Consider the following 17,347-nt stretch of genomic DNA (forward strand, 5'->3'; position numbering starts at 1 on the left):
ATACACACAGTATATATATATATATGTGCGTGTGTGTATGTATATATATATATATATATATATATATATATATATATACACATATATACATACACTGATAAAATTTTGACCAAATATTACGATATTTCACATTTAAAATGTCATTGTAGTTTTTTCGTTTTCTACACGGAAGAGGCGTGTTGTACACTAACTTCTAGTGATGGGAATTCCGGCTCCTTTTAGAGAGCCGGCTCTTTTGGCTCGGCTCCCTAAAAGGAGCCGGCTCTTTCGGCTCCCAAATGGCTCCTCAGTTTTTTTGTTGCTTAAATTAATTTACTACCAAAAATAAGGTAATATTATGCGTAAAATGAATTACTAATGCAAAAAATAGACAGTATATCAAATATTGATTATTTATATGGCTTTATGTATATTCTTCTGAGCATACTCAACATGGAGTACAACATGGAGTGCTACAAAAATAAAAACAAAGTACAAAGACCCATATCAAAACATGGTCAACAAAAAGTTCCAATCTCTGAATGTGTATATTTATAAGCTTTTAACTATTTACAGTAAAACAACATAAGTAAGCTTTGAATACCACACAACAAATTATAAGTTAAAATTTGTAAAACAAAAAGAAGAAAGCAGCACCCAGGTAAAAGTTTTAACTTGTCTTTCGCGAAGATTGGCATGAAGAAAAACCAAGTGCCTCAGCTTTGAGGGGTTGATCCTGTTTATCCTCTCTGTTAATATTTGCCCTGTTTTGGAGAAGATTCTCTCTGAGGGGACAGATGTTGCGACAACACACAGCCAACCAAAATGGCTGAAAATCACTTGCAATCATTTTACCCAGTTCCTCGTCAATTGTGTTCTGTTTTGCTGGTTTATAGTTTTTTGCATAAAGTGGCTCATAGAGCTCTGGGTTGTACATCTAGGCAGTTGTGACATTGCAGCAGCAGCAACAGTTGCAGACACACTAGCACCTTCATTAATAGCTGGTTCCCTTGCTTGTCTTTTCTCTTCAAATTGTACTGATGGGTGGACTTTTCTGATGTGCCTGTGCAAGTTATTTGTGGAGCCTGATCGATGGGATATTTTAACCTTGCACAGTCTACACGCTGCCTTTGAACTATCAATTAAATTGAAATGAGTCCAAATTTCACTGCGTTTCCTATCCATTTTCTCACCTTTCCGCCTTCCACCGTGTTGTTTTTTTCGCTAACTAACTCTCGTCTCCTCGTTTGTCTTGTTTGCGTGCTGCTCAGTGTGCTGCTGTGTGTGTCTCTTCTCTAACACCTCCCCCTTCTCTAAACTGCAGCGTGTGCGTGTGTGCGTGTGTGTATGTGTGTGTAAAACCCTCCCCTTACTCTTCTACCACGGATCTTGACCAATCACGTGCGGCTTTAACCGAAGGGGGGAAAAAAACAGGAGAAAAAAAAAGTCGGCTCCTATTCGGACCGGCTCCCAATGAGGAGCCGGCTCCCATCGTTCACTTCAAAGAGCTGGCTCTAAGAGCCGGCTTGTTCATGAACGACACATCACTACTAACTTCCGTTATTGGCGACGTGACGCCAAGCTAGCGCTCGCTAGCACCGTCGCGGCGAAGGACACGACCGTTTGCTTTTACTATTATTAAGCAAAGGTAAAAATACGCACGTACACACAAATTTGTCAGGAGGGCTATTTTGCTGATTACCAGCATTGTTTTGTGTTGTGTTGTGTGGTCTGGACAGCGATCCAGTTTGTATCGTCGGGAGATTAAAGGCCTGCTGTTTTGTCAACAAGCGGCCACGGTGGCCGTTTTATTTTATTTTTGAAAGCACAAAAGAATACATACACAGTGTCGTAATACTGTTTTCTGTCTTGTTAACCAAATGGTAAAATGTTGTCTCATGTTTTGTTGTCCCCCCCAACGAGTGCTCGTCCATGTAGTGGGAGTGTAGCACATACCCGTTAAGGTCGCCATGCATTTACTAAACGGTCATAAACTCATTTTGAACTTCTCCAAACACTTATTTAGGCACAGCACGTTTGAATTTTCATCCTTTCATTTACTTTGTTTTGCATTTAACTTAACTAGTTTACATATATTCTAGTTGCTTTCATTCTGTAAAATACTGGACCATTCGGGATTTTTTTAAGATGTATGGCTCATGTTAAGGCAGGACTAATACAACAAAAACGTGACTGGATGTGATCTGACTTGCAAGACATGTTGGCACTTTGCGTGGTTGCTGTTGGATATGCATCAAAGACAACCCAATAAATCATGTTAGGATTTGTGTGTCATTGATGGAGGTGCTGCTACTTTATCAGTGTGTCATTTTTTTGCGAGTCACAAGCAGGAAGATAGCACCGCTGCGCAACTGTATCTGAAAGGAAATGAAGAGTGGATGAGCTGAGATGAGACGTTCCCCATGAAGAAGCGTTCCTGTCCAGTGAACAGCGGTCTACTTCCCTGCAGTTAACCTCATTTTGTTTTTGTAACTCTTTCCAGCTTTGTGTTGACATCGAAGCATTGTACTGCTTCTGCTACTCCAGGCCCCACCAAACAGTACCTGTTTGGCGGACTAGCCGGGAGCTCGTTCCTGATTGTCCCACAGGCAGCCATGTCCCATCCTCTGTACAACCCTTATGGGGCCCAACGAAGGCAGGCAGAGAGCAACCCCCATAGGGTATCTTCTTGTGTCGGACTCGGACCCAGCCTCAGCTCCTCCACATGTCGACCGCAGGCTTCTGAAAGCCAGGCGATTCCTTCGCTGCTGCTCAATTATCAACCCAAGCCAGGATCCAAGACCAAGGAAGACTTCTTGGCTTTAGATCAAGACTCTCGCAGACAAGAGTTCTCCCCGGAATCAGCAGCTAGCTCTTACCAAAATATCAGCAGAAACTTTGACGGCAGCGGCGACTCTCACAATTGCATGTCAAATTATAGCCGAACAGCCGGTGACACCACCTCCTCCTCCTCCTCCGCTCATTATCAACAGTCAACGTCAGCGGGTCGTTCTTTGTTTAGTGCATCTAGTAAGCAGGATCATGAGCTCCATTCAATTCTACGCCGAGATTACAGCGAACCTCACATGGCCCAATCTTCTGAGCCCACTCAAGCCAAATATACCTGTGAGGCAGCTGCCAACATCCTGGTGCAATTTGGACTTGAAAAGGGTGATTTGGAGCATCTTATATCCTATCCTGAAGACCAGATCACCCCTGCCAACTTACCCTTCATCTTGCGCCAAATCCGCATTCAGAAGACCAAGAAGGCCTCGGCTGCCGATCGACTCAAACCATTCCCTGAACTTGCCCCCACTCGAGGCGGCCCTGCGAGTGGGGACAGTTGGAGAAGCCCTGCACTGGCGGGGACGGAACGAGAGGATGTATCGTCTCCTCTTTTCCAGTCAAGTAAGGTCATTGACTATGGACATACGAGCAAATATGCTGGAATGTTTGGGGAGGATGTTGAGAGCGGAGCTGAAAGAGCTGAGGGTGACAATTTGGACAGAAGAAGTCGCGGTCAAGAGCTAGCGCAGCCCGCACCTTCTCGCCCCGATCAGAAGGAAACTAGCAGCTCTTTCCTCAGCTCCATCCTGAAATCTACCCAGCCCAAAAGTCATGACCCGGTCAAAGCAGCGCTGACTAGCGTACAGTCAACATTCACAACTTTTTCTATGCCGACAAAAGACGCGGATGCTCGTGACGTCACATCTCAAGCCCCGAAGGCCACAGTTTCTGAACGAAAGCAGGACAAGCCTACGCCCATCTTAAAACCACAACCGTCACCCGCTTTCCATCGTCGTGTCCATCCCGACAGGCCCGACCTCGTAGTTCTCGGAGGAGATGATGCCAGCGACGGCAGTGACCAGCGTAAAAGTCAAGCACCGGCCGGTCCAAACAAGGCCCAAAAACCGAAGATGCCTGCGCAGCAGTCGACCGTCAAGAAAGGGCAACCACAAAAGCAGTCCACACAGAAGTCCGCGGAAGCCAAGAAGCAGCAGGTTCCCAAGACCCAGACCAAGACCCAGACCAAGACCCAGACCAAGCCCCAGACCAAGCCCCAGACCAAGCCCCCACAGCCGGTTAAAAAGAAGACATTGCTGCCGGACCCTCCGTTGGCGGAGGCGAGGTGGCAGCAGGGTTTCACTGCGGGGCTGCAGGTTCAACCCATCCACCCCGTTTGCCCCGTGCCCAGCCTCTTGAACATTCTTGCATTTCCGTCGTTCGGCCGCGGACCGGGTGATGGCGGCAATCAACTCCCGCAGCCGCTTCTGGCGCAGGTCGCGGTCTCCGAGGGTTTGCCAACGTCAGCCAAGATGCTGGACTATGCAGCGGCCACGCCCAGAGTCTTTCCACACACGTGTTCTCTGTGTAACAAAGGGTGCGTCCTGATGAAGGTGAGTGGACCTCCCTTCTCCTGTTCTGTCTCACTATGGATGCCCAATTCCAATCTCCCCTAATGCCACACTTTGTACGTAACGCTGTGCTACGCTGTTGCACTTTGTTACAATTTTGTACTTTGTTTGATGGACCCAATGATTCATGTTGCCCAATTGTCTGTCAGCGTTTCGACATCGACAGAAGAACCCAGCGGCGAGGATGAAGATTTTTTTTTTTTTTTTGGGTGACTTTTCAGTTTTTCAATGCATCTGATGTTTATCCTATAAACAATTGTACTCATGGACAAACATTTGAATATTTGATATTCATTTTTGTTGTTGTTGTTGTTTTTAAGCCACGCCATTGTCTTCTTTGACCACTTTGCATTGACTTGTGGGATCCCATCGACTTATTCCCCTCTGCTCCGGGCATTTTTTTTTCCCTGATCCTTCCTGACCTCCAGGCCTAGCAGAAGCAAGTCGGCAAGAACATTTATTCGAAAAACCATTTCATTGGGGCTCCTTGGAGTGATTGCCATCAGGACTTGTCGCGCTTCAGCAAGGAAACAAGTACTTTTAGTGTGTGATGAATCCTGAGGAATATCCAAATCCTGCGGCAACTGTGATTGTGAATCTTAGTATGTTGTTATTCATGCCTTGTCCTGACTGCCCTTTTCATTCACTGCTGTTTTTGCCTGCCAGGATTGGCTCATTCACCAGAACTCCAACATACACCTTGAGAGCTGCAGAGTCCTTCGCAAGCAGTTAGTGTTTTTTTTATTTTATTTTTTGTTTGTTTTTCTCTCTCTCCTCCCACCCCCAAACTTGTCTTCTTCAAAAGACAATTGTTTTGTTGTTGAGATGTGCTTTACTGTTGTTCGTCTCGTAAAACTAATTGGAGATGTTTGGTGGTACCACTCAGATATCCAAAATGGGACGGCGAGGTGTTGTATAGCCACGAGGATCAGGAGCAAAAGAAGCCGGCGTCCATCAAACACTCTCAGAGTAAGAAACCCCATCGTGGGGCTCGCTCACCACCTTCCCACTCCAGCCCTCGCCGACGCAGCTCAGATGCTCAGAGAGAGAAGAGGACAAGGAGGAGCAGTCGATCCCGTTCGCCTCACAGCTCCAGATACAAGCGCAGGTGCCGTCGCGTTTTTGACCTATTTGACGGACCGGATTCTTTCAACTTTGAAATTGTCATTGCGGAAATATTCCAGGTCTCGTTCTTGCTCCACGAGCTCTTCCAACTACCGCCGCTCGCGCTCGAGAAGTTACGAGAGGCGTCCTCTGCGACGAAGTCAGGAGGGTCACTCATCACTGAAAGGGAGTCACGGGAGGCGCTCCTCGTCACGCAGGCGCTCCTCGTCGCGCAGGCGCTCCTCGTCGCGCAGGCGGTCGTCGTCGAGCAGACGGTCCTCGTCCCGCAGACGGTCCTCATCGCGCAGGCGGTCCTCGTCACGGAGCCGCCATGCTAGGCTCTCGTCTCCGAAGAGAACCCGTGAGAGATGTCTGCTCCCTACAAGGACCCATATTGCGAGTGCTACCATGCGGACGAGCCAGCAGACGTCAGCCAAGGCAGAGAGACTTGCAGAGAAGCTTTTGGAATCATCGGGTATGATGTCCTCGACGGACGCGCGACGCAACAGGGCTTATGTGAATTAACCACTTTGTCTTCGATCCAGCTGTCCAGTCTCTGTCGAAGCAGTCCGATGTTGAGACCATGGTCAAAACTCTGGCCCCCGCCTTGTTGGCGGAGTTGGCCAAGTTGGAGGCGACTCCTTCAACCTCTTCCAGAGGAAGCATCGGCGCGACATTCGCAGCCTCCGCCTCCTCATCCGCAGCCAACAAAAAGGCAGTGGCGGCCAAAACCACGTCTGGCCAACAGAAAGCTTCCTCTGCAAAAACCAAGGTTCGGTGCACGGGATTGCGAAATGAAGGTACGGTCTCATTTCTGACGTCTTTCGGGTCACGTTGTGCTCGTTGCCATTGCGCAGCCTGTCAAAGCCTCCGTCCCGACCATTGTGACGCTGGGAAAGATTCACCGTTCTCTCACCTACCTTGAGATTGTGGCTGCCGCTGAGCACTACGGAAAGACCAAATCAGTTGTCGTGTTTCGCTCCAAAGGGGAGGTAACGTTCTTTGTTGTGTTTCTGCCGAACACGCTTGAGGGAATTCACAATGAGCCTGGAATGCCATGTCGAGCGCTCCCTCGTCTTCCCGAGTTCGCACTGTGTTCACTGCGCATGCGGGTATATTCATGCAGGCAATCGTGTGTTTTGAGAAGAAGGAAGACGCAGAGAAACTGAGGAGGGCAAGGAACCTCAAAATTAAGGGACTTCCAGTCTCTATTCTGGAAAACAAGGTGGGCGTGTTGAGAGTGTACTTGCGCGTTTATTCCCTGTAGGTCAATCAAAATAACTTTGTGTTTTGCTGCAGGAGAGTGTCCCCAACGCGCCGAAGACCAATCCTCAGAAGTAAGTGGCATTGCTCTCTCCTCGTGTGATCGCGTCAAGTAAAAGGTCATTACATCACAATCGCTCTGTTTTCCTAGAAATCCACCTGGGGCATCCAAAGTCTCTAAGACGCAAACATCCAAAAGTACCTCGGCCACGCCTGCGGCCCAGGCCAAAGCGAAAAATGTCCCCGGCAAAGAGATCACAAAGACCGTGAAAAAAATTCCGCTGAAGACCAAGATAAAACCCACCTGCAAGGTCATCAGTCAAAAGAAAAAAGCTCAAGCACGCACTGCGAAACCACCAGGAGGCGCTGTTGTGAAGGTCAACACCACAGACAAGCAGCGCAGTGCGGTCGCGACTCCAACGGAACCGGAACCAGGAAAGGTGACTGAACCTCTGCAGCGAGCAGTGTTTAAAAGCAATCTGCCAACGGAAGACGTGAGTGACACGGAACTTCCGCCTGAGCCCATGCAAGTGGACCCTCCTATAGCGACCAAAAAGCAAAATCGACAGACTATCGGGCCTCAAGCGGAACCCGCAACAGGACCTGTGGCTCCCCAAGCCGACTCACTTGTCGAACGCCCACGTGACCCTGAAAGCAGTGGCGTCCAGCAACAAGGTTAGTTCCTTTTCTTTTATTATTATTATTATTAGTTCCCCTCTTGAAAAAATGTCGATTGAAGATAAGAGGCCAACTCAATTGTATCTCAAAAACCTGGGATTGGAACAAAAACCCTCAAAACTCAGTTCAGATGATAATATGCTTAAGTGCAGTGACAGTCTTTGTACATTAGCATCATTCATTTAATCTTGTTCCCCTGATAGTGCCAGCCAAGACAATACTAGATGCAGCTGTGATGGAGGAAGCGGTGCCCCCATGCAGTTCGGATGCAGCACCGGTTGTAGATTCCGTGTCCCAACCCAGTTCTGAGGCAGCACTGGTGGAGCAGGCCCCCTCCCAACGTGGCTCTGAAGCATCAGTGAAGGAGGATGTGGGTTCCTCACACCACTTTGACCGAGCAGTGACGGAGGAAGCGATGCCCCAGTGTGGGTCTGACGCAGCATTGAAAAACAATGCCGCTCCAAAGCCTGGCTCAGAGGCAGCATTTGAAAATGAATTGGCGCTCCCGTGCGGTTCCAATGCCGCAGTGAGAAAGGATGCAGCGCCCCCAGACGCCTCAGATTCAGCAGTTAAAAAGGAAGCGCCACTCCAGTGTGGCTCCAATGCAGTGGTGAAGAACAATTCGGCGCCCCCACACAGCTCCAATGCAGCACCGAAGAAGGGCGCGGCGCCCCCGTGCGGGTCCGACACAGCAGCAAAGAAGGATCCGGTGACTTTACGTGAATCCGATGCAGCAGCGAAGGACAAAGCGCCGCCTATGAGCGTCTCAAAGGCATCAGAAAAGAAGGATGCGGCGCCACCTCAAGGCTCCGATGCAGCAGTGTGGAGGGAGCCAGCGACCTCGCGTGGATCCGATGCAAAGGAGAGTGTGCCTCCGTGTGTTTCGGACTCGGCAGTAAAAAAGGACGTCGTGCCCCAATGCAGCTCCAATGCAGCAGCCAAGAAAGATTTGGTGTCCTCACATGAATCCGATGCAGCACCGAAGGACAATGTGACACCCCCGTCTGGTTCCGAGACAACAGTAGAACAGCCCCTACGCGGCTCCAACCAATCAGTGAAGAAGAATCTGACAATCTCACCTGAATCCGATGCAGCAGCGAAGGACATAGAGGCGCCTCCATGTGGGTCAGACACAACAGTAGAAAAGGATGTGGCGTCCCAAAGCAGCGCCAACCAATCAGTGAAGAAGGATCCAGCGATCTCACCTGAGAGCGATCCAGCAGCGAAGAAGGTTTCGGCGAGCTCATGTCAATCCAGTGCAGCAGCAAAGGTTTCAGCGACCTCACGTGACTCCGATGCCGCGGCAAAGGACGACGTGGCTCCCCCATGTGGTTCAGACCCACCCGTAAAAAAAGATGCGTCACCTCAACGTGACGCCAACCAATCAGTGAAGAAGGATCTGGCGATCTCACCTAAATCCGATGCAGCAACGGAGAAGGATTCCGCAACCTCACGGGAATCCGATGCAGCGGCGAAGGACAATGTGGCTCCCCCATGTGGTTCAGACGCAGCAATAAAAAAGGATGCGGCGCCTCAATGCAGCTCCAGCCAATCGGCGTCGAGGGATCCGGCGATCTCACGCGAATCCGATGCAGCGGCGACAGGAAATATGTCACCCCCGTGCGGTTCAGTCACAACTGTAAAAAAAGATGCGGCGCCTCAAGGCGACTCCAGCGAATCAGTGAAGAAGGATCTGGCGCTCTCACCTGAATCCGATGCAGCAGCGAAGGACGCGGTGGCACCCCCATGTGGTTCTAACGCAACATTAAAAAAGGACGTGGCCCTCCGACATGGCTCCAACACAACAAACAAGAAGGATTCTGCAACCTCGTGTCAATCCGATGCAGCAGCAAAGGGCAGTGCGTCGCCCCCGTGTGTCTCAGGGACAGCAGCAAAGAAGGATTTGGAGCCTGCGCATGGCTTTGGACCACCAGTGCGGAAGCAACCGGCACCCCTGCGCAGTTCCGGCGCAGCACCAAGGAAGCATGTGGCACCCCAACACAGTTCTGGCATAGCTGCCCGACTCACCGTTGGAGAGAGAATGAAAGACATTCTGACTCCACATCATATCTGTAAGCCCCCAAATTTTTGGCAGCATCAAATCACTCCTTGGTACAAAAATATAAATTTGTCTATTTCAGATGGCATCAAAACCAAAACCTACCTCAACAAAAAGGTAAGACGTCGGCAAATGTTCCATTTTGACGGATTGACAACGAACCGGTGGCTCTGATGTTGTGCGTTTCCAGTTTTACTTACAGGATTTGGTTGTGCTGTACGTCACCAACCTGCCCGATGATGAGCACAGCTACTGCGAGCAAGATATCATCGATGTGTTCAAGCCGTTTGGACTTGCAAATTTTGATGACTGCGTCTACGTTATTCCTCAAACAAAAATGGTACGTCTCGCTTTACTCCGCGGATCCGGGCAAGAAAAGCGGAAGTTTGTCAGGTCTCGTGAGAAAACGTACTCACCTTTCAGGCATTTGTTCAACTGAGGACACCCTCATCTACGCACATGGCCATTACGGCCAGCCAAGAGGAAACATTTGCACTCAAGGGCTTTGAACAGCGATTGAATGTGCAAGTCATGTTGAAGAACATCCCCATGTGGCCGGTATGCAACCGAAACAAAATCACACAATGTCGGTGACCTAGCACGATGTTAACCTGACGTTTGTGTTTCAGGCTGACTTCTATAAGTGGCTGATGTGGCGGATGAAATGCGTAAGTAAAGCAAAATTGGGGTTAAATGTGACGAGCGCGCGATACATTTGGTGAGACACCCATCTTCATCTTTTCAACTTGGACCCGCAGTCGGTATCGAGCCACGGCCCGAGGACCGTCCTGGTCAAACGCATCAAGTCGTGCGAGATCGCCAGCCTTCGGGAAGCTCTGAGGAAAATTGGTGGCGTGGTCAACTTCATGCCGCTTCTGAACAAGGTTAGTTGCGTCGGCGCACTCGTTTCAGGAGTCGACGGTCACTGCGAAAGTTGTTGAGATTTTGACCCGCTTGTTCCAGGTCTTTGTCGAATTTGAGTCTGCTTCCGATGCCGATCGCCTTGGCGTTTGGCACTCCCTCCACAAGAAGTGTCCTGCCTATCAGCTCCACAGGTTGGGCATGCCCATTGTTGGCAATGATTCATCGAGTAAGTTTCTCAGACTGGCCAGCCGACCGACATCGGGATTGGAAAATGAGGACTGGACGAGAGCGTGCGTTCTTCTCGCCACACAGGATCACGACTTTCTCATCAAGCCATGCCGGACAGCAATGTGGCATTCCTCGGGGCAACCGTTCCGACGATTAAACATGGCATTCCGCAAAGCTCCTATGCCCCATTTTACCTGACCATGAGGACAAAACCCTTCCTCTTTTCGACCTTTTCCCCCTGGTTCGTCATTCCAGGTGAGAGCCACGCTCCTTCTGTCCCAGGCGCCCGCGTCACCTCTGGACTCGGCAATCTGGTGTGCTTCTTGCAGAGTTTGTGACCATCAGACGAACACCCGACATTAACACGGCCAAGTCTCGTGGCGCAGAAGCGGCGTGCACCATCATGTTGACAGGCTTGCCTCAAGGATTTTACCGACAGGAGGATGTGGCGCGGCACGCGTGGCCCTATTTTGCCCGCAGGGACCTTCAGACGCTCTGCTACAGTGTGAGCGTGCTGCCGCTCCAGAGGAGGGTGAGGGAACTGCAGCTACGCGCCGCCGCATGTTGTTTGGACGGCAAAATGCTCATTGGGCCTCCCCTGGCTTGCAGGCCTTTGTGCATTTCAGTGACTGGAAATCCTGTTGCTGCTTCGTCGAGCGTTACTTACAAGAACCGCTGCGAGTGGGCGGCTCCAGGCTATCGATGCACTTTGTCCTGCAGCCCATGTGTACCGAACCCAACGAGGTACAAACACCTGCAAAAGGAGGCTATTGATGACATCGCTAACTGCGATCTGTACTCTCTTGACAGGAGAGCATGTACGCATCGCTGATGCGCCTGAGCAACTCGGTGAGTCGACGGCGCGAAAGCCGCGGGCGCCCGTTGTGTTGATTGGTCGTCAGGAATACTTCTTGGCTGTTTGTCTTCTAGTACGTTGGAGAGGTGGAGTCGTTGGCCGAGCGGCTGCTTTGCGTGGAGATCTCCGAGACCCGAAACCACACCGTAAACTTAGTTCTACATTTGGTCTCGCAGCACGCAGATATTGTCAACTTCCTCCCTCTGGCCAACCGGGTACAAGATTGACCAAAGTTCTGCGAACGAAGCTTGTCTTGTCTCAGTTTTAATCTTTTTTTTTGTTTCACCACCGCAGATATGCATCGAGATGGCCGACGCTGCAGGAGTTGCCCGCGTGGTGGAGAAATCCAAATATTTTCAATTGGATGGCAAGGCATCGTAGGTTTTTCTTCCTTTTTAATGCAAGCTTGGTTTTGTTTATGTACTCGTATTCCTAAACTCATCTTGCCTCATGTTGACAGGACTCAAATTCAAAGTTTTTGCAGGTAAGAATTTCCAACAAATGAACAGATGATACTGTCAACTTATAGCAGAAGTAACTGATTCTTTTTTTTTTCTCCTCCAGTGCTAAGCGCCTGAAACAGCGCCTTGAGGATCCAACCGAGTTGACCTTGAATCTTAACCTTGAAGAGTTCTGGATGCACACCTGCCCACCACCTCCATGTCTGCTCACTCTGCGATTGCCGTCTCCCGCCGCTCCCTCGGCTGATCCCGGACAACCCACCAAGATGCTCGCGTCGACGCCGCGGGGGGAAGAAACGGCAGCTAAAGATGACTCTGAGAAAGTGCAATCTTCGATGACTGAGGAGACCACCGCTGCTCCGACAAAGGCGAAGGATGGAACGCCGCCAGCTTCAGCCTGTGGTGGCAATGAGGTCCTAGCTGTACATAATAAGGAAAAAGAGGCCCCCCCTGTTAAAGAGGAAACCCTTGTGAAAAGTGATGATGCGTTGGTAAGTCTTTGCTTGAGAGTGTGCTTCAGCTCGCACTCTGTGATTTATTCACACTGAAAACAATTGTCTGAATAGTCTTATTTGTCTTTGTGACGTCTGTGCTGATGCTTGACAAATGTGCTAAATCTGCCGTTGACTTCCGTCTTCACCATTCAGAGGCAGGGGGATGCTGAAGATGCCATTCCTTCAGATGCAGATCTTTTTGACAAGCAACCCTTCAACATGGATGAATTTGTCACCGTCGATGAAGTCGGGGACCTGGAGGACAGCGCAAGCGAGGCCCCCTCCCTGTCCCAGGGACCTTCTTCCCAAGCAGATCTGCTGCCTGCTCGCAAACGGACCAAAGTGAGCGCCTCAAAAGAGTCAAAGAGTTCCGCCTCCTCCCTGCTAACTTCCTCCAGGACCACCAGAAGCTCATCAAAAAGGAGCCTCTCTTCTGGGTCCACCCCCGCGCCGCCTACAAAGTCGCCCCCCCCCAAAAAAAAAAAACAAGCAAAAGCTTCACACCTGAAATATCCAGTACGGTTGTCTCCCACTGATTGTGGAGAAACGAATTTGGCGACAATGGCCAATGAGGAAAGTTATCAAGTGTTGGATAGCGTCTGCGATGACCAAAAATCTCCCTCGGGCGAAGTCGGCAACGTGGAGGTGGATGTCTCTGGAGGTGGCAGGACCGAGCTCCAAGCTGCGCCGGAGCAGGACAACATCAGTCAGGTTGAAAATGCTGAGGAAGAGCAGACACAACCAGCTTCTGCACCAAAGGTTGAAGAGCAGGAAAATGAGGTGATGAGTGTGAAGGAGGAAGACGTAGACAAAGTGCGGACGGCAGAATCCCGCCAAACAAACGATGCAGTTGAGGACCCGCCCTCAGCTGACCTTGACAGACAAGTTGTAGAGACTGCCGGTGGACTGCTACTCAAAGACGACACTATGCTCTCAGGACAAGTAGGAGAGGAAGAAGCGGAAGCATACCAGGTGATTGATTCTGTGGAAGAGCAGCCAGCTCCCACCGAGAATGAGCTCAATGTCCCAGAAGCACCGAAGCGTCGTCCTCCCTCAAGCAAAGCGCGCATACCTCCAAAGAGGCCGGCGCTCGCCGCCGCCAAACCTCCTGAGCCAGAGAAATACCTCGTGGTCGATTCTTTCCAAGTTGAAAGTTCCACAAGCGCACCGGCGGCGGGTAGGAGGCGGAGCACCAGAGGAAAGACGCAAGAGCAGAGCATCAAAACATCTGTCAAGGATGAGGAGGCAACTTTCCACATTATAGACTTGGTGGAGGATGAAGTAAGTGTCACCCCGAAAGTCACCAGAGGAAAAAAAGGAAGACCGCCAAAGAGAGACGCATCAAGTGAGAACAGAGCTCAAGAAGAAAAGGCTGCCACGGCGAGGGCTAATCCTACACATGAAAGCCCCAAGGGAAAAACACCAATTAAGATTGAGGCTATCATTAAAGAGGAGCCCATCTATCAAGTCCTGGACCAGGTGAAGGTTTCTCCACCCACAAGAGGTAAGAGGAAGAGGGGAAGACCAAAGAAAGAGGTTAAAATGGAACAAAATGACACGATTGATGAAGAAGAAGCGGCGACGTTCCAGGTCCTGGACTCTGTGGAGGACGACATGGGCCAGGATCTGCCGTCTACTGAGCACACGCCATACGATTCAAAAAAGGAAGGCGGGACCAACAGGACGTCTCCGAGAAAGCTCGAGGAAGCAACGTATCAAGTGGTTGATTCTTTGGAGGAAGAGCCGGCCGAAGCAGAGGTGAGCGCTGCGGATGTTTGCGGTTCAGTCGAGACAGAAGAACGCCAAACAAATATCGGTGAAAAGGCTGCAAAATGTGAAAACAAACAAGAGGCTGATGTCAAAGGGGAAGAAGATGTGCCTTCCCGAATGAAGACCAGGTTGCAACGGCGCTCCGCTGCCAAAAAAGACGGCACACCGCTGAGCGCTCTCACGCTGGACAAAGTGAGCGACGACGAGGAAGACTTCTCCGACGACGTTGCCCAGAGGCCAGCGGAGGCAAAGGGGCAAGTCGAGAAGGAACGCAAGAAAATCCAGTGCCGGGAGCGCGCGACGTCAAGCAGGCGGCAGACCAGAAGACGCGAGGCTAAGGAAAAACTGGTCACGCTGGACCAAGTCGGAGCGGAGGAGGCCGGCGAGCAGCAGCAGCGAGCGCCGGACAGTGACGTCTCTGAGGGCGAGCTTGCTCTGGTTACTCTGGATGAGCTTGTGCTCGAGCGGGAAGAGGCAAAAGGGCAACGCCCAGTCAGCGAGGGAGAATTCTCAGAGAACTCTCTGAACCCTGAGGTGACCAAGTGCTTTTTTTTATGGCCTGAGCAAGGTGGTGCAAAGAGCCTCTCGGAACCGCCGTATCAAAATTTGCACTCACATCACGATGCGTATCCACACACCACCACCCCAAAATCGTGTTTGAGAGCTAATTTATTACATTGCTGTCGATGAAAATGATAGGGCACATCTCCAGTGCCAGAACGCGCACATTCAAGTCTTTGCTCGTACCGCCAATAACATTTTTAATATCTCACAAACGCAAACAGCAATGGCTACATCATCTTCCCAAATTATTTTTAAAAGGTTTTCGTAGCCATGAGTCATGCACTAAATGAATCCGCATGCCTTCCATCATGGCTGACCACCTCCTTCTGTGTCAAAGTAATACCGTGATCCATTTTTAACAAAACGGCCTTGCTGAACTTTGTCTGACTGAAACATTTGAACTCTGTTTGGTGCCTTAATTTAACATCTTTAGTCACAGTTCGATTAAAAAGTCCACGAGAATTTGACTTTTTTTGTACTGAAGCGGCCATTTTCGTGACTCTTTGGTGATCGCCAGTGGTCCTACCATGCCACAATTTTCCTCTAGGTTTTCGTCTGATTGCTAGAAAATTTGATCTGTAAACAAAATACATTATCTTTTTTTTTTTTAATATGTGGCCTCTCTCATACCCGACATCCCAAATCCCATTGTGTAAAAACAGTTTTAGTCTATATGGATAATTGCAAGACATGACAAGGCTGTGAACAGAGTAAGCCCAGGAGCTGCCTTTTTTCTTTCATCTTTTGAGGTCGCTCTTGGTGACTTGTTGCATTTTGCAGACTCTTTTGACTTTGGATGAAACTGGCGATGAGGAGGACCACGATGAGGAAAGTGAATCTGTGGGGATGCCTCAATCTACCAAACGCAAACGTAGCGACGACACAGGTACGGTGTGTAGTAGATAAAGAACAAAACATGGAAATGAATGTTCAAAGGGGTACAGGTAATGCGATGCCTTTGCTTTATTTTCCATGTAGAGGACAACACAACCTTGGTGACGCTGGACCAAGTGGGACATGTTGAAGAGGACGTCTTGAGAAGCGCAATTGAGAAGCGGCATCGATCGGCTTCTGGTTGGTCTCAAGGACGGTCTGACAAAGTGCTATGAATTGGAATCAACTTGCCACATTTTGTTGTGCTGCAGTGACAATTTCGAGAGGCGCGAACCAGGGCGAGACGGAGGCAGCGACGTCATCCGATGATCCCCGGCCTCCGTGCGACCATCCGGAGAAGGAGAGAGAGGAGGAGGCGAACACAGGGGAGAGGGAAAAGGAGCAAAACAAAAAAGAGAATTCAGAGGAGAAAAGCACAATAGCGGAGATGGAAAACGAGGAGTTGGCCGCGTCTGCTCGGCAGCCCGTGCAAGCTTCACTCCAAAAACTGGGTAACGGTCCTGACATGTGATGTAGTTGAACCACAATTTTCGGCCAATAGAGGTGCGTTATGTCAAAGTGGGTTTATGGACCTATCATGATATATCATGGATATACAGTATAATCGGGCATTATTTCACGGTAGGTTTATTCATACCTTTTACAATAATATAAGCTTTTCAAGGACGAAATACTTAAAACTGACTGGTAGGAAGACCTGTTTGTAGAGGTATTGAGTCTTGGTTAGATGTGAGTTTTTGCCACAGGACACTTTGTTTTCAATGACCGTGTGACAGATCATGTGACCATTGAATTGTGCGACAGGCAAACGCACGGCGGAGCTCATTTCACCTGCAGCAAAACGATCACGTTCCGAGTCTCCCTGTGGCCCTCCAGCTGTTGTTCTGCCAGTGTTCAAACCCAACAACCCTCTTGGTACAAAATGCACCTATTTTCTTGTTGTATTATTCCTTTATTTCTTTATTTATTTTTTGGTCAATTCATGTCTTGTCGATTGGTGTGCAGGTATAGAGTTCGTCGTGCCCAAATCTGGTTATTTCTGTGAACTCTGCTCAACATTTTACCTGAAAGAGAGAATGGCCAAAGACATGCACTGCAGCAGCCGGAGGCACTATGACAATTTAAAGGTGGGCTGCCTTTAAAGCCCCTTTGAGCACATTGCATTTTTATGCAAATCTGACCCATGTATAACTCACATGTTGTCTCTCCACAGAAATATTACCGCAAGTGTGAAGAGATTTCAAGAGATTCCACTCAAGGCTCGGTCTCCGATTGAGCTCCTTTCCAATGACTGTCAAATGTTTTTGTGTTTTTGTCTTGACACCTGCAACCAGACTTTTCCATCGCACATCCAATTTCAGAGCTCTATCATCTTCAAGTTTTTAGTGTATTTAGTTTTGATTTGCTGTAGCTATACTGTAAAGGGGAGACAACAAAAGTTGTATCCTGTCAGTTTTTACGTACATACAGATAAATGGCCTTTAAACTGCTTATTAAATGTTCACAGTAAAATGGTGGCCTGGGCTTGAAGTGTTTCTTTTCGGGGAGCGTGTTAAGCAGCTGTGATTTCTGGGTTTGAATCTGGGCCCGATGTCAAATTTACATGTTATTCTTGTGCTCGCGTTTTTTTAAGCGACGGGCCGTATTTAAACTTCCTTCCATAATACAAAAACATGCTCGTTTACTTTGTTAGACTCTTCGTCCTTGTGTGGGAAAAG

The 17,347-nt window shown here is 49.4% G+C and overlaps 1 protein-coding gene across 1 annotated transcript; it reads left to right on the forward strand.

The window, feature by feature from the left end:
- The first annotated feature begins 1,528 nt into the window (after positions 1 to 1,528).
- znf638 (zinc finger protein 638) lies at positions 1,529 to 17,146 on the forward strand. Its single transcript, XM_086104914.1, has 32 exons — positions 1,529 to 1,627; positions 2,483 to 4,376; positions 5,061 to 5,122; positions 5,281 to 5,502; positions 5,579 to 5,973; positions 6,044 to 6,270; positions 6,356 to 6,490; positions 6,625 to 6,723; positions 6,798 to 6,835; positions 6,913 to 7,436; positions 7,643 to 9,511; positions 9,581 to 9,615; positions 9,689 to 9,838; positions 9,922 to 10,056; positions 10,128 to 10,166; positions 10,257 to 10,382; positions 10,462 to 10,588; positions 10,675 to 10,845; positions 10,920 to 11,122; positions 11,200 to 11,334; positions 11,401 to 11,439; positions 11,521 to 11,661; positions 11,741 to 11,823; positions 11,907 to 11,930; positions 12,011 to 12,398; positions 12,555 to 14,705; positions 15,516 to 15,621; positions 15,714 to 15,809; positions 15,881 to 16,120; positions 16,434 to 16,544; positions 16,635 to 16,756; positions 16,843 to 17,146. The coding sequence occupies exons 2-32, from the start codon at positions 2,595 to 2,597 to the stop codon at positions 16,903 to 16,905; spliced, it is 10,038 nt and encodes a 3,345-aa protein (XP_085961040.1). The 5' UTR covers positions 1,529 to 1,627; positions 2,483 to 2,594; the 3' UTR covers positions 16,906 to 17,146.
- The last annotated feature ends 201 nt before the right edge of the window (positions 17,147 to 17,347 follow it).

This window comes from Hippocampus guttulatus, chromosome 2 (genome assembly GCF_054856545.1).
Source record: "Hippocampus guttulatus isolate MCC_2025c chromosome 2, RoL_Hgut_1.0, whole genome shotgun sequence".
Taxonomy (NCBI): domain Eukaryota; kingdom Metazoa; phylum Chordata; class Actinopteri; order Syngnathiformes; family Syngnathidae; genus Hippocampus; species Hippocampus guttulatus.